Below are 22,390 nucleotides of genomic sequence, written 5' to 3' on the forward strand. Positions count from 1 at the left end.
ATGAATGTCTACTATCACAAAAAAAAAAGTGCCTAGAAGATGAAGGACCAAAGGGCAAATACCAGTGATCATAAAATCTTTGGGGACTTCTCCACTTGGCTATCTGTGTACAGTTGATAAAACAATAAAAAGCTTTTGGAGTTTACTCTTTTTAAGATTAAGTTGTAGAAGTCTTCTTTTCATACTAAGTATACTACAGATAATGTATGCTTTCTACTAGCCCCTTTACGTGAATGATGTATGGGGAGAATTATGTAGGGTCAGCACAATCATTTCACAATAAAATGTTTTATAGATTGAAGGACATTGCAAAAAACATACCTACTTTGGACATAGCTGTGCTATGTTTAGGTTTCAAGCATGCTGGATACAAATTCTTAACCTTTAGGGCTACTGTATCTTGATCCTGCTCATCAGAAACCTCACCATAAGCAACTTGTTTTCAATATAATGAATTCTATATGAGAAGATTTTTTTGAAAGAAAATGTTCACTATTGATTATGCTTGAAGTAAAGTAGAGGCTGGGCATGGTAGTGCATGCCTGCAATCCTAATACTCAGGAGGCAAAAGTAGGATCTAACTTTGAAGCCAGCCTAGGTTGTCCTATTTCAAAAACTCAAAAAGAAATAAAATAAAAGTAGAAAGAAAAGAAAATGTACGTTATGTTTAATGTGTTTCAAGTTCTCTGAAGCTGACCTTCATAAGGAATATGTTGTCTACTTGGGTCTGGAAGTTGCAAATGGATTTAGTGGGCAGCTGTGTTCCTGGTTGTATTGGTGTGAGAAGTCAAGATGTTCGTGACTCAATGCCAGTCTCTAGCAATGCCTGCATGAAGTGGAAAACAAATCCATGTGGGTCCCTGTGAGCACTAACTTAATACTGACTGCAATCATTGGGATGTTTTAAACGTTAAGATATACATAACATTTGTAAGTACAGTGACATTTAAATATGAGTACAGTGTTTATCAGTATTATGTGTACTCAGAACACTGCTATCACCACTGAAATTAACTCTGTGCCCATGAGACAGAAACTTCCCATTCTCCTTGATAACTACAGTCCTCCTATTCTAGATATCTCATATAACTAAGTGGAACCCTAAAATTTAAAAAATAACAATTCTGGGGCTGGGAAGGTGGCTCAGTGGTAGAGCGCTTGCCTTGCATGCCTGAGGCCCTAGGTTCGATTCCTCAGCACCACATAAGAAAAAAGAAAAAAGCTGGAAGTGGCACTGTGGCTCAAGTGGTAGAGCGCTAGCCTTGAGCTGAAGAGCTGAGGGACAGCACCCAGGCCCAGAGTTCAGGCCCCACTACCAGACCAAAAAAACAAAAAAGAAAAAAGAATAATTCTATGGATGTGTCCTATCCAAATGAATAAACTTAGGTTGAAGACTTCAGAGTAAAACCTGCCAATAATTTTTCACTGTCTAGACATTTCTGAATATTCAGTAACATGGAAATAAAAATATGTCCTAAAATAACTGCCCATGCTGGTCTAAAATGTACAGTGTGTCTTTGTCATCTGTCACAAACCATATTTTTGACTTTACGGGATCTAGCTTCCAGTATTCAAAGCTTCCCATGCATTATGCCTGGCGTCAATGTAAGTCAACTGTTCTTGATAAATGTGACATCATGCAGTTGTTAGAAAAAGATGAGGAGTAGAGACAACCTTATAGTGGTAGGAAACCTGCTCTACTACCTGTGACAGGAGTGGAAATGCAGCATTTGTACTTATTCATATTTTCCTACAATAGGACAGATAAAAAGTTCTTATTCTAACTATCCAAAGTCTCCTATAAATAACATTGATTTAACAAACTTATACTCTAGTGAGTTTCTTTGCTGGCAGTAAGTTGTTTTTTAGTATTCATAACTTACCGTTGAGTGTGTCGCTTGTTTTTCTAAGCCAATGGAAAGCATTCTGTCAGTAATCTGAACTTGTCCATGGCAAAGCATGTATGCCTCTCTTAGAAATGATTCCTAGCCATCCAGTTTGGTTCCCAGAATTATAGGCATTCAACAAATAACTTTAAAATGAACTTTAACTGATTAGTTTTTATCTGCCCTCATTTGCCACAGATACATTCATTGTCCTCATATTAAATTAATGACAGTTAAATTCATGTTGTTTGATTGGCCATGAGTGGCAGCTCATTAAGTGTCAAAGACTGCATCACTGATAAGAAATCCTTTATTTAATAGTGTCCTTCAACGAAACTAGGAAGCTGATATGGACATTATCTTTGAATCCCATAGGATTCACAGAAGGTGAATCCTCAGCTTCTTCCACAACCTCAAGTCATGCTGTCACCATGAAGATGGTGTCATGACATGCTACAACTACAAAGAGAACAGTGTTGGCAAATGTGCTGATTAAATTCCTGTTGAACATGCTGTTTCAAAATGTGACCATTTGTGTGCCTCTGATGTACACGTGCATACTCCAATTGTTGATGGCTATGGAATTTAGCAAATCTGATATGTTAACATCTAATAGCTTCATATTAAGAAATAAAGTGATGTCATAATCATTATATGTCTTCTGAGGATGGACATGAACTCCCTCGTAAATATTTCAGAGCTTTAATTTCTGACTCACCTAACAATAATAATCATAACAATGCGACAGTGATCCTAACAATGGCTTTGAGTAAAAAGCTGAGAAGTAGAGGCGATGAATCTGACTCAGGAGGGCAGAGACCCTGCTATTCTGAACTCTGTAACAACAGAGGCCTCCTGTCTCCAGTGCTTTGTTAAAACTCTTGGAACAATTTTACACAGGGAAATTATCTAGGTCATCAGAAAGCAATTCATGTTTTCATCAATGTGAAATTTTATAAAACCTAATCAACTTTCGTGGGAAAGGCTATTTTTAGGATTTTCAATAGCATCAGGACCCTACTTGTGTGAGATGGTGTTACATACAGATCTTTTGCACTGGAGAAGTTGTATCTCAGAATTGTGATGACACCAGTACAGACAGGCATTGGTGCAAACAGATGGTGCACATACCACTGAATTGTCATGAAAGACTCCAATGCTCCAGGTAAACACAACAGGTCAACCTGTCAATGGAAACTGAGCATCTATGGGAATGGGAGAGTGCTGGACAAGAAATTATATTATGTGAATGTGTAGGTGAGATGCTGGTTGGACAAGTGCTATCTTGCTCATTTTATGTCCTAAGACACAAATAGTCATCATGGAAATTCTTCACACTGTTTTTATTCCAAACTGATTTCCCACAGTATAAATTTTAGTTCTATCCAGTAAGCAGATGTGAATATGTTCTGAGTGTTAGGTCCAATAAGGATAGAAAATTATATTGGACCCATGACATACACCTTTTACTTTTTTTTAAATAGCAGCATAAAGAAAAAATAACTGATTCTGACTATGTGGACCTGAGAAAATTTCTATAGAGATTATATTTGAACTATAAAATTTAACAATAGCTGAGTTGCAAAAAGTAAAACAGATATATACTGAACTCAGACTTTGGGATGCATGTATACAAGTGTGTAGTATACATGAAAGAAGGAGGAAGGGCACAAACCTAGCTTAATGGCACACTCCTAAGATCCTCACTACTCTAGAAGTGAAAGTAGGAGGGTTGCAGGTTCCAGACCAGCTTGGATAAAGTTAATGATACTTAGCCAGGCACCAGTGGCTCATGCTTATAATCCTAGCTACTCAGGAGGCTGAGATCTGAGGATCACGGTTCAAAGCCAGTCCAGAAAGAAAAGTCCATGAGACTCTCATCTCCAATTAACCACCCGAAAACTAGAAGTGGTGCTGTGGCTCAAATGGTAGAGAGCTTGCCTTGAGCTGAAGAACTTAGGGACAGCGCCCCGGCCCAGAGTTCAAACTCCATGAATGACAAAAAAAAAAAAGAGTTAATGATATTCTGTCTCAAACATACATACATGCATACATACATACATATGTACATACATACCAAAGAGCTGTGACTGTGGTTCAAATATTAGAGCCCTTTCCTCAAATGCAGGAGGCCCTGGGCTGGACTCTAGTACAGAAAAAATAAAGGGAGACACAATGTTTCAGTTAAATCATGAAGCAAAGAACAGAAATATTTGAATTTGGTTCAATATTAGTGGTAGAGACACACAATTCAGCCTAGTCTCTTACATAGCTTTCATTTTTTTTGTCTGAAGTGTATCTTTTCATTATGGTCTGGATGACTAAAACAGAATGCCTAAGTCTGGGTGATTTATGATGAACCAAAATGGATCGTTCCACGGTTCTGAAAGATAAGGAGCTCAAACTTAAGGTGCCACAATTTAGGGACTGGTCTCCTTGTTTCCAAGGTGGCTTCTTGAATGCTTTGACATACTAAAAGCAGGAGTGTGTGTCCTCACATGGCAAAAGTAGCAGAGAGAAAGCCACTGCCACAGTTCTCCTATCTTCCCCCCACATACATACTTCTCTGTTTTGCTCTGGGCAAGCAGCTACACACATGCAGGATCTTGCTCTGAGCCCATTTATAACTGCGGGCACTGCTTTGTCTCAGGACCTTCTTTAGGTGTGAGTTTGGGGACACTTGGCTGCTGAATTCCAATGAAGGATCAAACCCTTTTCCTGTCACAGCAACGCAAACAACTGTTGAAGAAGTTGGGTTTTGTTCATGTGATCTGTTGGTTGCATCTTTACCGCTGAAATTCCTGGGAGCCAATCACACTCTGGCACATAATAAAGACAAAAGCAATTTCTTTAATAGTTTCCAGATTGTGACAACTGTGCCCTTCACTGCACAGCAAAGTGACAGACATGAATGTTCTAAATGGCAAGTCATCTACCAAATAATGAAGGAAATTTTCCATTCCAAGATTTTACAAAAATAGTCTCCTGTATAAGCAAGAGGCTGTAAAGTATGTCTTGTGTTAAGGGGCCTGCAGAGGGAGTCTAGCTCCTTAACTACGGGTCTCCAAGTTACATGCTGAGGGAAATGCTCTCCACGTTCTTTGCTGGCACCAACCAACTTACACTTCCATTGGGCCCCTGTTTCTGGAGTATACGCTTTAATCTTCTAGTTTTCTTCATTAGGACAGCAATATCAGGCCCTAAAACCTACTTTACAAAGCTACAAAAGTATGTACCATTTAGCAGGGTATGATAAATTGCAGGAAATACAACAATAATCCATGTACATAAGACTGATTTAAAAAATCCTAACCAGATTCAGCTAAAGAACTGTGAGTTACATTATTTCTACTAAGCATGTCCCAGAACTCTCAGTATAATTAAACTAAGAAGTCTTCCTATACTTGAATTTACATGGATTCCATTTCTTCTACTCTAAACATATCATTTTATAAAAACATTTTTATTGTTATTGTAGAGGTGATATACAGAGAGGTTACAGTTACATTTTTCAGGTAGTGAGTACAATTCTTTTTGAACCATATATTCCCCTTTCCCGGAGGTATTGATTATTTCTTCATGTGTCTATTGGCCATTCTTACTTCTCCCTCTGAGAAGTCTTTCTTTTACCTATTTACTAATTGGTTTGTTGAGGTTCTGAAGATTTATTTTGGGGGTAATTTTTTGAACTCTATATTTTAGATATGAGGCCATTGTCTGATGTATAGCTGGTAAAAATCTTCTCCCATTCTGTGGGCTTTCTATATATCTTGCTAGCTATATCCTTTGCTGTGCAGAAGCTTTTCAGTATGATGCAATCCCATTTATCTAGTCTTTCTTTGATTTATTGTGATTCTGGATCTTTACTTAGGAAGTTTTTCCCTGTGCCTAGAAGGCCTAGAGTTTTCCTTATCCTTTCCTGTAATATTTTCATGGTACCTGGCCTTACATTGAGGTCTTCAATCCACTTAGAATTGTGAATCTATCATTTTTAGTTATACTTTTTTCAGTAGTGGGGATCAAACTCAGGACTTCACACTTGCTAGGCAAGCACTTTGCAGTAATCTACATCCCAGCCCTAGCTTCTTTTTTAAATTACAAATCCCAGTTTCTCTATTTTGTAGCTCTAGCCACACCAAATGCATTTCCTTTTACCCTTCTCCATGTTAGTTCCTTCTGTTTTCTAGTGCTCAATGATTCATCTGTTGTCTAGAATGAGGCCAGTTGGTCCCAGCCTTCACTTATACCTGAGGACTTTCAGAAAAATGCCCTAGCCAAGGCTTGAGCTCAGACACATTGAATTAGATTCTCTAGAGGAGCTTCTTGTGTATCAGACAGTTTCAAAGCAATTCAGTTGAGAATATTGAGTTATATTAATAGTATATAGGATACAACCAGTCCTTTACCCTTGGTCTCTCACAATCTTTTCACTGAGAAGCTAGTCAGTGCCTATACTAAGACTGATCATCACTGTGGCCCACAAAAAGCTTATTCAAGGAAATGCTGAATAAGGTGAGAATATGAAGTCTTTTCATAGACCCACCACCGGTAGCTCAACAAATGCCCCAAATAAATTCTGTTCTGCAAAATTCAGATTAGCAATTACAGCCCAAGTGTCTTCTTTGAAAGGTGCTGAAGGCTTCAGGGAGAGGACCATCATTAAGATGGGGGAAAAAGAGATCAGGAAAACATAAAGAATAAGATGGGAGGAGGTGTCCATTCACAGGTGCCAAGCTTTCACTTGTAAACCCCAGAGAATGCATGCCTGCCTCCTTAAATCCTGTGTCCCAGGAATCTCTTTTTTCCCCTATTCTTCTGTGAGGAGTCCAATTAGACCTTTTCTAAGGGACTCCTGAAAAGATACTATGGTTTTGATCCTCTACTCCACAAAACTCATAATCTCCTCAGCACATTTTACTTAGCATTAACATTTTTGGACTTCGTAAATCAAAATTGGGATTTGCTATTAGCTCTCCCTTCCTGCTTCCCAAACTCCAAACCAGATATGTAGCCTATAAAGGGTCTGACATGAAGATCTGGTGAGAAGAATAAGCTTTCTATGTGGGTTCAGAGAGGCTAAAAGTGATTTTTAATTAAAAATCAAATGTAATGGTGCTTTCTCTAACATCTAATAAAATCTCTAAATTTTGATTCTTCATTCTTTCTCGTTGTTTTACAAGAAATACATCAAATAATGCTTGTGAAACTCCCTGTACAGAACTGGTATTCAATAATTGGCAATTATTTTCCTCACCAGGAGCATGAGATAACCCAGGAAGATCTAATCACCTAAAATCATCATATCAACAACTCTCTGTCATTTAAAGAAAGAATTTGGCTAGGTGTCATGGTGGATTCCATCTCTTCTCCAGTCCAAATCCATGATGATAACAAGACATTCTCTTGCTGTTTTCCAGTCAGGCCAGACACAATCTTGAGTAGCTCTACCACAGTCAAAGTTTTTGAGAAGAGTTTTGCTGTCTTAACCCACTGGCTGTCCTCCCTTCAAGGTCTCCTGCCTTAGTCTTCAGTAAGACAAAGTCTACTTTTATGCCAGAGAGCACCTACTTAAGCATAGCTATCCTGGAGTCCCTTGGTCCTCCTCACTCTTGTTGAGAGAGAGAACAAGGTAGAAAGACCAAGTATCAATTACCCAACCGATAAAATTAAACCCTACAGACAGCTGTAAATAGGTCAATTGCCTGGTGCCCATGATCTTGTTTACAGTTTTAATGTTTCCTAAGGATACTGGAAATCTCTTTAATTATAACTGTCAAAGTCTAATTGCTTGGTTGTCTAATTATCTTAGTGGCTTGCTAGTGTTAGGTGTAAGAAGGACACTGTGAGAAAGAAACATGTGATAAACACAGCCCCAGAGAAATTCTGCAGGAATCTCCCTACCACAAACATCCCTGATCCTGCCAGGGTCAGCTAGGGTGAGAAACTGCCTGGCCCCTCCAGCCAAGGAGCCTAAGGGATGCCTTTCACCTGGTTCTCAAGAGATTGAAGCTGAGCTGTGAACTCCACGGTAGCCTCTTTCATAACACAAAGACTCTTCAGGGGGGCAATTTTAAGAGAAAAAAATGTGAACACTCTGTTCAGTCCTATGGAGAAAATAAATATTAATAAGTACAACGACTTGTTTTGGGATTGTTTTTTTTTTCATTTGAGAAAGTATAAACAGCGGCTATTTAAAGGTCATTTTTTAAGGCAAAGATAAAACCAATGATGCAGATGAGAAATTAGCTGTTTACAAGAATGAGGCAAACAACTATGTTTATAACAGCATTATTCACCATAACTAAGATATGGAACAAACCCAGATGCCCCTCAGTAGACAAATAGATCAAGGAAATGTGATATTAAATATATATATATATATATGAATTCTATGCCTCCATCAAAAAGAATGACATTGCCCCATTTATTAGGAAATGGAAAGACTTAGAAAAAAATCATATTAAGTGAAGTATGCCAGACCCAAAGAAATATAGGTCCTATGGTTACCATTATTTGCAATAATTATTATACATCTAGGATAATCTTGTCAGACAAGCAGAAAAGCTCAAAAGCTATATATGACCATGTAAGATGATGCTAAATGAAATGAACCCCAAGATATGGACACAAGAGGTTTTTCTTTGTTGTTGTTGTTTTAAATGTACTATATGATTTTCTTTTGTTTCTTTTGTATGTTCTTCCTCCTATGGTATAACCCTGTTGTCACCATATTTGGTTGTGCTACCCTGTATCTTGTATATACATTTCTCTAATTCAGGGAGGGGAATAACAAAATGCTGAAACAAGGACACAGGATGATCCATTACAACAATCATACTCACAATACACTATGTTGGAAATGAACTTTGGGGGTGGGGGATGGATAGTAGGAGAAAAACAAAAGAGGAGGTAAGAATGTTTGACAGAAAATGTACTCATTACCTTATTCGTGTAAGTGTAACTTCCCCCCATACAGCATCTTTACAATAAAATAATTTTTTAAAAACAAGAATGAGGCAAAGAGAAAATTACTTCTTAAAATTTAAGAACATGGTAGCAGTCACCAGTGGTTCACACTGTAATTCTAGGTACTTAGGATCACAGTTTCCAGCCTAGGCAGGAAAGCCGATGAGACTGTTTCTCCAATTAACTACAAAAAAGCCAAAAGTGGAGCTGTTGTGCAAGTGGTAGAGTACTAACCTTGAGCACAAAAGCTTAGGGACAGCACCCAAGCCCTGAGTTCAAGCCCCAAGCCTGCAAGAAATAAAAATAAAAACCCCTAAGAAGATGGCCTGATGGATTGTATATACCTGCTCTAATAGAACAAGCAAAACAAATCCTGTTTTACTCATTTTATTATTGTATTATTGCTGAAGACCATAAACCCAGTGTTTGTGAAGATGGTTGTACTTTATTTAATTTGTAGTTTTATGCTTACAGCTTTCTTCTTCTATTTTGCCTTATCTTTCCTTTTCTCTCTCTCAGGTGTGTGGCGTGTGGGGGAGAGGGAGTTAGATTCTGTCTGTAACCTACAACAGAATAGTTGGGAGTGAATTGCCACTTATCTCCTTGAACAAATGGAGCTCAACCTTTTTTAGCACCACTCCCTCAGTACCAAGGTATGACTGTCTTAGCACAATCATGAAACTGTCTTATCTGGCTCCACCTTTCAAACCAATCCAAGACATGGAAAGAAACTGCCCATTTTAACTTAAGCAAGCCGTGTCCTCATTGGACCATGATTTTTTGGTGCCATACCATGATCAATTGCCTCATCAACATGTAAGCCATGACTGTATCTCTGTGTCTCATTAGAGTCTTTCATGTTGGTCCTTAATGTTTTTCATTCCTTTACCTTTCTCTCTTCTCACTATACCTGATTCTGCATCTGTCTATCTACATTTTACTTGTTTCTTCTTTGAAATTGTTTTAGTAGATGCTTAGCAATATAAGACTTCACCTGCCTAATATATACCTAGGATTTTCTGTGCATAACAGCTTTCTCATTTATTAAATGGGCTGAGTAGGTTGTGTTTGAACAGTTTCACCCAGCCATTGACCTTTGTGAAATATATATGACTTTATTGTTGCTATTTAGATATTATACAGAGTGATGACCATTTCATAAGTCAGGTAATGAGTACATTTCTTTCTTTGGACAATGTCACCCCTTCCTTTGCTTTCCCCCAGTTACCCCCTCCCATCCCTGCCTAAAAGATACTCAGGTCTTTTTCCACATAGTGTATACTGAGTAGCATAATTGCATTCGCTCTCCCTTTTCCCCTCCCTTTCTGTACTCCTTCTTTATACCCCTTAAAAGAAAAAAAAAAGCAAAAATAAACACTACCACCACCAACAGCAGCAGTAACATAGAAAAAATGTTTCCATTTCCTGGAATTAGTTTTGATAAATAATATTCTAACTGTTCAGAGGAGTTGCACCTTTGGGTTCCTCCCTAAAGGTATCTTTCTGTAGTCTGTGTGTGGATACCTAGAGTCCTGGATAGATTATCATGTCTGATGATATTTTAGGCCTAGCATCCTCATATGAGAGAAAACATGCACTGTTTGTCTCTCTGAGCTTGGCTTATCTCACTTACTATGATTTGTTTTAGGTCCATCCATTTCCCTGCAAATGACATAATCTTATTCTTTCTAAATGGCTGTGTAAAATTTCTTTGTGTATAAGTACTGTACCAAATTTTATTGACCCACTCATCAATTGTAGGATATGACATTATTTGGCTATTGTGAATAGTGCAGCAATGAACATAGATGTGCAAGTGTTTTGGCCATATCCTAACTTGTAATGATCTGGGCAGATTCCCATAGGAAAGTTCTATGCTTAGTTATTTTTAAAGAACCCCCAAACTGCCTTCCAGAATGATGGTACTCGTTTACATTCCCACCAGCAGAGTAGTAGGATTCCTTTTTTCCCCACATCCCTCCAGCATTTTTTGTTCTTTGAATTCTTGAGGTTGGCCAATCTAACTGGACTGAAATGGAATCTCAACATTGTTTTGATTTGCATTTCCTTTAGCAGCCATGGACCTTTTATGGGCACCACCTGTATATCTTCTAGTGACACAAGCACAGGCATATAATACAAATCTTTTAAGAACCTACTTTATAGCTAGAGGTGGTGATTTGTACCTAGTACTTAGAAGACTGAAGCAGAAGGATTGTGAGTTCCAGGCCAGGCTGGGCTTTATAACAAGAATCTCTTCCTGTTAAGAATCCCCATAATACATAAGTCAGAAACAGAAAAACAGCCTTGAGATGAATACACAAATGTTCTATCAACCTATGGCTATGCTACTCATTCTTCCTACACCTTACAACATTGCCCGACTTCTCCTTTGCAGCTCATTAGGGACCAGGAAACGCCTAGCTCCACTATTTCCAGCATGGCCCTTACATTGCTGCTGCGAATTTGCTTTTCTTGGCACAAGGTCACATTTGTTAGTTTGTTCTCTTCTACTCCTAAGCTATAAATTTGATTGTCCTCAGGCTCAGAAACACTCTGTCTCTCTTCATGGCCCTTTCAACTTTTAATAATTGTGCTGTCTTTCAAGTCCTTCATTCTACTTTTATTTGTCTGCTGTAGTCGATTTCTTAAATGCCTTTTCTTCCATTAGCAGTTTAAGGTTGTATCTGTTTTTGTTTCCTCTTTAGAAAAGCATGGTGATAATAATTTGAGTTAAGTATGTCCCTCCCCCATGGGAGGGGAAGGGAAAAAACAAAATGTTTAAATAGAGATACAGATTGACCCATAGCAGCAATGAGCTGTACAAAACCTCTATGTTGAAAAATGAACTTTACAATTTAGGTGGGGAGGGGGGCGTGTAGTTGAGGAGTTGGGAAGGAGGAGGCAACAATTCTGGATAGGAAATGTACTCATTACCTTGCTCATGTGACTGTAACCCCTCTGTACAGTATTTTCACAATAAAAAACATTTAAAAAGAAGAATTTGAGTTAAATTAATTTATCTTGGAAAACAGAAGAATAGCACTAAAAAGGGAAGTGTAGAAAGAGTTAGATGATGACGCCACTGTTACCCTGTGGGCTTAGATTCATTTTACTGGGAACTCCAGGAAATGGCATAAATCACACAATCAGTTATCTCAAATGAAAGTCAAGAAAGCTAGGTTATTAACATACCTATTCCCCAACCATTGTCACCACTATTTCCTTCCAGTTTTCCCTTCTGGGCTACTATGTTTGCTCCCACAATCCCAGTAAATACTTCCACAGCAAGTCTTAGGCAGAGATAAGCAGCAGGCAGATGTAGCGGTCACCAGCAGCACTGGGACAGGTGGGGCACCAGTTCTTCCCACCAGTGCATATGGGCCTCTGTCTGCTATGCTAAGAACTTGGAATCACTTCAGCTTAGCACGATACACAGCAGCAACTCTGCACTGGGTATTAAATGCTGATAATAAAGAGATGCATAAAATGCTTTGCTTTGAGACACTTGTGATACAGCGGGACAACAAAATCGTTGAGGTATCTCCAGACATTTTCCAATATTAAGCAACTGAACAGATACCAAGTGTGTTTCTGGCACACTTTGTACCCATAGTTGCCCTCCTGCCATGCCACACATATCCAGCCTCTAGGGAGTGTAAGAGCTTTTCTTACAAACTCTTCAAATCCTCTATGTTCTCAATCATGGCACTTCAGTCAGTGCAATATATCTCCTAGTTAAAAAGTATATTTTCTAAGGAGATTCTGCCAGACATACAATGAGCATTAAATAAATCTGTGATGAACAAAGAAGACTCGTTCTTACAAGTCCTCTACCACCCTCTACACACACACACACACACACACACACACACACACACACACACGGCTACCCATTAGTGCTACTGTTTTATTTGCCTTTAGACTAAGCCAGGAATCCCCATGATTATGGAAAATGATGCCATGGATGACCTGGAAGAGGTGAGTCATGGGAAAGCTTTGAAAATCTATGGTATTATATAGTAAAGTTTATCAGCTCCTGTAGTGGCCAGTCATGTCCCCTGAAGGACTTCATTCCTTGTCCCTAAGCCAATTCCTTGCTGCTGGAGAGGAATGAAAGCTGAATTGATTCCACAGAAAGAATGGGGATCTCAGAAGGTGTGATCTGCAATTTCAGTCCTTACATTTTCTGAAAACAATAGTTTCAATTCCTAAAATTTCCTTTTAATGGAAATTGAAGGGAAAGTTTGGGAGAAACAAGTGAGAATTCTGGAATATGAGGATTTTGCTGAATGATTTGGTAATCCATTTCCGGAATTCGTTTTTCCCACTGGGAAAACTGTTGTTCCAGAGTGACAAGAGGAAACAAACAGCCCTCCTCTACTATTGCTTTGGCAGTAACAGGCTCAGCAGGAAAAAAATGAAAATGGAAAGAACGTCAACATCTAGGCCCCTCTGCATCTCTAGTCATTGTGACTTGGACTTACTTCCCAGCTCTGACTCTTGCTGTTGTGTCCTTGAGCAAATGACTTCACATCCTTACAGAAACTGGTTTGTTTCTGCCCATTGTTGTTTAAAAAATTAAGTAGAGTATGACCAAGTCATACTTTGGTATATGGCACCAATTAAGTGGTCAGTAACTATGATAGTTGTTATGGTTATTGCTATTGTCTTTTTAATTAGCTGCCTTATAGTCTTATGACTTCATTTAAGCTTTTCAAAATCCCTGGTACAATAAGCACTCATTAATTATCAAAACTTTCCTATTGTTTATGGTGAAAGAAAATTTTATTCTAGTTACTTCTCATCTCGAGAACATTATAAAACATGATCCTGCAGTTGCTGAATATTGCCGTTGAGTTGGACAGCTGCATATAAATCAGGGCTCAAGGAAGGGCTGGGAAGGTGGCTCAGTGGTAGAGCGCTTGCCTTGCATGCTTGAGGCCCTGGGTTCGAACCCTCAGCACCACATAAGCAGAAAAAAGCCAGAAGTGGCGCTGTGGCTCAAGTGGTAGAGCACTAGCCTTGAGCTGAAGAGCTGAAGGACAGCGCCCAGGCCCAGAGTTCAGGCCCCACGACCAGCAAAAAAAAAAAAAAATCAGGGCTCAGATTCTATGCAGTGGTTTGGGTTGTGGCATTTATGCATTATCTAGATACCTGTGTGTTTAAACTGCTATTATAATCCTGAGTAGATTAATAGATTTAAGCAATTTTTCTGCTTCATTTAATCTCCAGAGTTTCTTAGTGGACTAATAGTTTAAATAATACAAATAATTTAATGTTGAAGCTTTTGGCAGGTGGTTTTGTTTCTTATAGGAATCACTTAGAAGCCTGGCACCCATGTTTACAAGTAATGGGAGCTCAATCTAAATGTAAAGCCGTAAATTGCTTTCAAAAATCCTGTTTAAAAAGATACAGTTAGCCTCATGTGTTGCGTACCATGAACGTTTCTCTTCTATACTCGTGCTTGCCTAGGTGCTAACTAAGAAAACCAGAGAACTTTGCTGGGAAATCAGCAAACTATCTCTTTAGAAGTTCACATAACCAGCTACAGGGCTTCGGTCACCTGAGGGTTTTGATATCTTGCCAAACATTAGTAATTCTCCACTAATAGTTTTGTGATCATTGCCATATCTTCAGTGAGTTGTCAAGTTTTCAAGGTCCTTTCACATGAACTTTTTGTTGTCTTCAATGAGCATCTGAAATAAGTAAAGTGTCTGTCATTTTACAGATGAGAGATTGGAGGCTGGAAAGTGTAAACATCTGGCTGAGTCACTATGAGTCAGCAGGGGGGATGCCTAGCATGCCCACCTGAGGATGGAGGAGGCAAAATTATTTGCACACCAGGGCTCCTCTGCTTTCAGAGAGTACTTGAGCGATCGGGGAAGGGAAGTAGCACTCCCTCTATTTCCTCTTGTCTCCTCTAGCCTACTCCTACAATGTTCTCATTCCCCACTCATGAAGAAAGAAAAGAAAAAAAGCTGCTAGAGCCATTTTCTCACACAAAAGACACCTTCAGAACCAGGACCACAGTACTATCCAGTTTGATGTGATCTGATTCCCAGATTCATATTTTAATCATATCTTTAGCAACCCAGAAAACTCTTTCTTCTATAGGAACTGTTAGGCTCTCTTTTGGGTAAAGTATCCATCCATGAACAATTAAATGCAAACAAAAAACACACACACACAGAGCAATGGATAACCAACTCAGCTCATTCAAATTGATCTCCTGGGGCTGGGAATGTGGCTTAGTTTGCCTATCATGCATGAAGCCCTGGGTTCAACTCCTCAGTACCACATAAACAGAAAAAGCTGGAAGCGGTAGCTCAAGTGGTAGAGTGCTAGCCTTGAGCAAAAGAAACTCAAAGACAGTGCCTAAACCCTGAGTTCAAGCCCCAGGACTAGCAAAAAAAAAAAAAAATCATCTCCTAATCTTAGGAAAATATTATCTGGCCTTTTCTCATCCAACAAATCATGACCTTGTTTTCTTTTTCTGTAGTGACATTTTCTAGAAAACTCTCTTCATCATCCTCATACTTTTTCTCTGTTTTCTTTTGTTTCTTTTTTCTTTTATATTTGTTCTTTATTTTTCTTACTTATCCCTGCCTCTTCATCGTCTTTTTCTTCCCCTTAACTTCTTCTCCCTTAATAGGCCTGAAAAATGAAATTACATTCCATTTTACAGTATCTGTGAATAAAATTTTATATTCTGAATCCTTAATACTTAACCCAAGAGAGTTGAAAAATCTGACTTGTTTTTTCCTTCTGTGGTAATTTGCACATTCATTTGTTTAAGCATTAAATTGTTGAAAAACTCACAGCATACTGACTAAGCAACAGCTTTACTGTGAGCAGATATAAATTTTGAGACCTAAAAGAAAGTGATATATCCAAAGGATCCAGACAACTCTAACTAAAACTTCTTTGACCTTCTTTGACCACTCAGCACTAGCTTTATATCCAGATCTCAGCTCACCACTGGGATACAGGGTAAATGCTGGTTACACTGGAATCTCTGAAGGTGAACATTCTAGCACCCTGTGCAGTCTCAACCCTCAGAACCTACTCCACCAAAAACCAAATGCTAATAAAGCTTACAGGCTGGTATATCTGGCCCTAAAACAATTCACAGACCCACAGTGGCAGAATGCCCTTTATTTTTGGCTAGTACATTATGAAGATTTAGCTTATGGTCAGCAAACAATAAGGCTGTAGATAAGCACTGGGACATGTCCATTCAGACATTCTAAGACTAGCTCTTTGGATGGATTTCTTGTTTTGCTTAAAACCCTTAAGTAGTTTTACAAAACGGTTGCAATTCAACCTGTCAGTTTGGGAGTACAATGGTTGCATCTAAAATGGCTACGTTGGTATTTTCAAAATAGATTCTCCCAAGCACAATTGAAACAAAATGGAAGGGATCCATCGCAGAAGGCAGGTCTTTCTCACGAAGCTGGCCTGCCTCCTTCTCAGCCCTCACCTTCCACTTCATCTCCAGCATAGCTCTCTCTGCCTCAGCCAGGACTTGCTCCCTCCTCTGCACAGCTCTCTTCAGCCATCCCACTGCCCTCTCCCTCCTGAGAACTTTCTTTTTTCCTCTGGCTGAGCCCACAAAGCCAGGGTGCATGCCCCAGTCCCCAGGTGTCTACCCCAATTTCCCTCCACACAAGCAGGAGCAGCTGCCCAGGGGCTCATGGGTACTGGCCCCACTCATGGCTACTCTTCTCCAGCTCCACTTTGTGCATGGTTTTCAGGGCTTCCATGGGGCCTACTACCCACATTGACTTCCTAAGTCATGCCTTACCTTCCTGACACAAAGGCAGTAGGTGGTATGTTGGATGGGGTGGTACCAGCATGAGTAGGGATCAAGTGAAAATATTCTTACTGGGTTCCCTTATTGTGGGCTTGCATGCGGGTGGAGCACTCAGATATGCAGCAGCCTCCGTGGTCTCCTCTTCCATCTTTAAGTCTCCTTTCACCTGTATGCTGATTCTCTTCTCTTTATCTTCTGGCCGCCTCATTGTGTCTCCTCTTCAGCTGTCCTGAGGTTGCTCCTGGAAGTGTATAACGTGATTTAGTTGAGTCACAAGGTGCATGTACAGTTGAGAGAGATTGCAATAAGTCTTGAAGATTTATAGTAATGGAGAAAGGGTGGCAACACCCCCATGGTGTGATGTCTTTACCTTTCTGCTTCACTGGAGAGTTAGGACAATTCAGAGCCACCAAAACGGCTTATGAATATATTCCTTCCATGCCCCAGATACTTAGTGATTAGCCCGCGAAGGCAAATATATTATTTCCTACAGCAAAACTATTCCCTATCTAACAATTACAGACCCTTCAGTGGAAGGGTCCATAACAAGTATTTTCTGGTATCAAAAATGTGAAATTTCCTCTTGATTCCTTTCCTGTCTATTCCCCCTGCTTGTGTGCTCCTGGTTATAAATCAATTTTGGAGGCAGAAGGAATAGCCTCAGGGTTCAGGCTGTTCAGGACCCTCAGGCTGGAGGCTCACTGAGTTGTTCTGAGCAGATAAAAGCAAGCACAAGGATGCTAGTGGGAGAGATATTCTTGTTTGCTAAAAGCTCTTGCAATAAGCAGTCCGGAGGCTACAAAGCCTGCTAAGATCTGGACAATTAAGATCTTGATGTGAGGTCAGTTTGTCTCAAAACAGGTCTCTCTAAGGCTAGGATGGTAAGAAATCTAAGCAGCAGGAGCAGCTGCTTGCAGCAGGAGGTGTTGGCATGCATAGAAGGGGTGAAGCGCCCTTCACAGATGCCAGATTGCCTGCTTGTCCTTTACATGCAGCCTGTCACACTCTGACTTGCCTGGCACAATCGCCGATAGGCAACAGCCAATAAAATCTTCCTGATGTCTAACTTTTTTACCCTATTTTAAAGGTAGATAAATGGGGATTTACATCATATTGTAAAAACAGCCTGCTTTCTCTCTCCTTTCTTGGATCATTTTCTTACATGGATAAAAGATTTATTTAGCAAATTTTGCAGCCTTAACCAGCTAGGAAATTCCCCTGCTAACCACAAGGAGGTACTTACAGGCAAGGAAGGCAGACTCCTCCAGTTCCAGTCTCCTCCCACTTCCAGAATACTATGTCCAAGTGGATGCGTGGATGTGGGCCTATAAAGTTTTTCTGCAGCACTTAAACACAAATGCAAACCTTTGCTCTTGTCCCCTCTACCAGCAAAATAAAGATGTTTCTGGCAAAAGCTATATGGCAAAACAGAAGGTCAAGCCTCAGGTGTATTTCCCCATGAACAGATGGAGCCTCTCAAAAAAGAAAGAAAGAAATGAAAGAAAGAAAAAAGAAAGAAAGAGAGAGAGAGAGAGAGAGAGAGAAAGGGAAGGAGGGAGGGAGGAAGGAGGGAAGGAAGGAAGGAAGGAAGGAAAGAAGGAAGGAATGTAAGGCAACAAGTAAGGGTGGAATATGGACAAAAAAATCCCCCCTGGGGCTGGGAAGGTGGCTTAGTGGTAGAGCGCTTGCCTTACATGCATGAGGCCCTGGGTTCAATTCTTCAGCACCACATAAGCAAAAAAGAAAAAAGCCAGAAGTGGCGCTGTGACTCAAGTGGTAGAGCACTAGCCTTGAGCTGAAGAGCTGAGAGACAGCACCCAGGCCCAGAGTTCAAGCCTCATGACTGGACCAAAAAAAAAAAAATCCCCCCAAAGTCATGTTTCAACACTGCCTGTGATGTCAAGTATTCTGCCCAGTTGTCAGACCAAGGATGTTGACTTTTGTTTTGACATCACTGGCCATTGTAAATGAAGCTAATAGAGTAGCCAAATAGAGGAGACGAGTAAGCCAAAAGAAAACCCCGCAAGTGCAAAGAAACCTGGCAAAGTGAGAAAATGATTATGGAATGTTTTTTTTAATTATGTAACTAGAGTTGGAAAAGTTGAAATGCTATTTTGGCTCCTACTTCTCAAAAATAAAGGGTTGATCACCACTTATGCATATAGATATACTCACACACATACATATGTATATTTAAGTTTGGGAACCAAAAAGAGACAGGAACATTTTAAAGAAGGTGTCAATGGAAGCAAAAAAAGAAATAACTATAGAGGAAGCGGGAAATGTCACAGAACGAGCTATGTGAAGACAAAAAGTGAAGGCTCCAGTGCATCTGAAACAAAGTGGAGGAAAGATTCCACATAAAATGAATTTGCAAACAAATGCAGAGAATGTTTTGAAATCGTTTCCCTCTTAGACTAAGATGCTAAAGGTTTTCACAAGGATGAAAATGAAAAGCCCCTTGGGAAAGATGCTATATCAATGTAGACAAGATAAATCATCTTTTAGTGAGCTACCTGGAGTTACAAGAAATGAATCACGAAAATGGTTAAAGGCACTGAATGTGACTTTACCAACTTAAAAAAAAAGTTCATGCAGGGGTGGCGGGGGGAGGCTGGGAAGGGATGTGAAGGGTAAACAAAGGAGAAGGCTGCAATGCTTGATAAGAAATGTACGCATTATCCTGCCCATGTAATTGTAACCCCTCTGTACAGTATGTTCACAAAAATAAAATAAAATAAAATAAAAAGTTCATTTCCTAAGCCCTATATTCCTTTCTGGACCAACTAACAGAATATAAAAACCAGCTTTTGATACCTTATTGGATTAAATGAACTGAATTATTTTTCTTTATTTAATAAGACTGTATATACACGAAGACATGGTTTTGCTTTACTTTGCATTTTTTAGAAAAGAAAATGACATCATTTCTTTTTGGGTTTTGCAGTCCTAGGGATGGAACCAGGGCCTTATTCTAAGCTATGTTCTTGTCCCTAAAATTTCATAATCTCTACATCTCTGCCACGTGCCTGGGTCCTCATTATCTGGAAAAACAAGTTCTGTCCTGACTGGCTTCAAACCATGATCCCCTGGATCTCAGATTCCTGAACAGTTTGGTTCATAGGTATGAACCACTGGCACCTGATATATTTTATCATTTCAATATAGTCTATTCAGTTTGCCTAATACCACTGCTTAAAATTATTTGCTAGCCAGGCACCAGTGGCTCAGGCTTGGAATTCTAGCTACTCAGGAAGCTGAGATCTGAGGATCGTGGTTCAAAGCCAGCCCGGGCAGGAAAGTCCATGAGACTCTTATCTCCAATAAACCCCTCAGAAAACCAGAAGTGTCACTGTGGTTCCAGTGGTAGAGTGCTAGCCTTGAGCTGAAGTGCTCAGGGACAGCGCGCAGGCTCAGAGTTCAGGCCCCATGACCAACAAAAATAAATAAATTAAATTAAATAATTGCTAATGCTTTCTGCTTTGTGAGGCTTTTGGGCAGGATTGGGAGTGTGGCACTAGAGGAGGTAGATATAAAGTAACTGGCTTCTTCACAAGCAATGTCTTCACCAGAAGGATTAAAAACAACACACACCGAGACAAAGAGAGCACAAAGCAACATGTTTCATAGGTGGTAACCATGACAGCATATGCCAGAAAAATCTTAGCTTCCCTGCTTGGAGAGCAGACCTTCTCCTGAGTCACTTTTTCCTCTAAATTCAACATCTTCTTGACAATATCTGAACAATATCACAGAACTCACGCTATATTACCTATCTTAATTGATTAAAAGTTCATGTAGATGAATGGTGGTAGGTACCAACTGATAAATAGTTTGTTGATTTTGTTCATTAGTGTTACTTAAAAAATAGTATACCATTGCCAAGCTTCAGTGCCTCACACCTGTAATCCTAGCTGCTCAGAAGTTTGTCTGAGGATTGTGGTTTGAAGCCAGCCTGGGCAAAAAGTTCCCCTGAGACTCTGATCTCCAATTAACCACTCAAAAACAGGAAGTGGAGCAATGGATCAAGGTGGTAGAGTGCTAGCCGTGAGCAAAAGAGCTCAGGGACAGCACCCAGGCCCTGAGTTCAAGTCCCACAATTGACAAAAAAAAAAACAACTGCACCCTCACTGGGGGCATAGCTCAAGTAGTAAAGCAAGTGTGAGGTCCTGAGTTTAATCTTTAGGATTGTCAAATAGATAATAGAAAAAAATAATTCACCTTCAATAATAACCTAGTGCAATTTTGAAAATATCTGTTACAAGTTATTATAAACATATTCTCCTATTACATGAATAAGCAAGGCACTCATATTTGAGGTGCCCAATATGCTCACAGACAAGAGGGCAGGTGAGAGATCAGAATCCCATCCGCACCCAACAACATTAGCTACTTATTTCAGCAAGTAATAACTTCAAAACTACCACTAAAATTCTTCCAGATGTCCAGAGAGATGTGACATCTGGTGGTTGGTGGTTTAGTTCAATGTCCCACTACTATACACAGTATTTGAGGGTTTTACAAAAAGTGGAGGTTAAATGGTTTCTAAAGATGACTCATAGGTACTGAAATGGCAAAGCTTATGAATCTGCAGATCTTTTCAAGAAAAGTCCCTGGATACAACATTCAACACATTATGCATTCTCTGCTATATCTTAAAGCAAGGAGTCCTTCCAAGTCCCATGGGAGCTACTCTGGCACACTCTGTTGGAGGGACAGCCAGATACACGTTTTCTTTCTCAGATCAGGAACAAACCAGTAAATGCACAAAATAGCTCAGAGGTGGGAAGCCCAAAGTAGAATCTTGGCTGAGGCCATTTCAAAATTTACTGGTTGCTGATGTATATTCTTGCTTTGTAGCCAAGACTTCCCTGGGTCAAACTCAATCTAGATGGAAATAGGTTATTTCACAGATAATTTCTTTTCATTGAGATGGTATCTTCTTAACTTTTTGTCCAGGCTAGCTTTAAACTATGATCTCTCAGATTTCTAACTTCTGAGTAGCTGGGGCTACAGGTGTAAACCTCTATACCTAACCAAAAATAATTTTTGAAAAAGAATTTCTTCAAGCTGAATGAAAGTGGATAATACCTGCTTTCCTAAAGAATTTCTGACAGAAGGAAAAAAGTTGCAGTTCTACTTATCATAACTCTTAATTAACTAGTAACGTTAATTTACCAATGAAGGAAATTACTACAATATGGATGGATTGACAGAGACTTAAAAGATCTAAAGATTTTAAGGGTCTTTCTAAGTCATATAAACACAATTATTTGCAGTACATATAACTTGAATATTTATGAATGGTGGAATTCTGCATGCAATATAATAAACACCATTTATTGATTTCCTTAAGGATAGGTACTGTATATTGATGATTTTAATACGCAGTTTCAAGCTCAATATCTACACCTAAAAGACTTTCATGACTTGAAAACTGGCATGAGGGGTTGGAGGTACGGTTTAGGTGGTAGATCACCTGCCAATGAGTGGAATGTGCCAGATAATGAGTTTTAGTTCCAGTCCCATCTCAGACCAAAGGGAAAAAACAAATAACTATTTGAGCCAGGCACTAGTGGTTCATGCCTGTAATCCTAGCTACTCAGGAGGCTGAGATCTGAAGATCATTGTTCAAAGTCATCCCGGGCCGGGCACTGGTGGCTCATGCCTGTAATCCTAGTTACTCAGGAGGCTGAGATCTGAGGATCCTGGTTCAAAGCCA

General features: G+C 39.5%; 1 protein-coding gene across 1 annotated transcript; it reads right to left on the minus strand.

The window, feature by feature from the left end:
• Positions 1-125: 125 nt before the first annotated feature.
• Positions 126-16,876, minus strand: Zbed2 (zinc finger BED-type containing 2). Its single transcript, XM_042676863.1, is given in 5 exon segments — positions 126-216; positions 16,336-16,446; positions 16,449-16,555; positions 16,558-16,623; positions 16,741-16,876. Coding segments are annotated over 5 exon segments (423 nt in total). The 3' UTR covers positions 126-213.
• Positions 16,877-22,390: the final 5,514 nt, after the last annotated feature.

This window comes from Dipodomys spectabilis, unplaced genomic scaffold (genome assembly GCF_019054845.1).
Source record: "Dipodomys spectabilis isolate Male_0828 unplaced genomic scaffold, ASM1905484v1 ptg000032l, whole genome shotgun sequence".
Lineage (NCBI taxonomy): Eukaryota > Metazoa > Chordata > Mammalia > Rodentia > Heteromyidae > Dipodomys > Dipodomys spectabilis.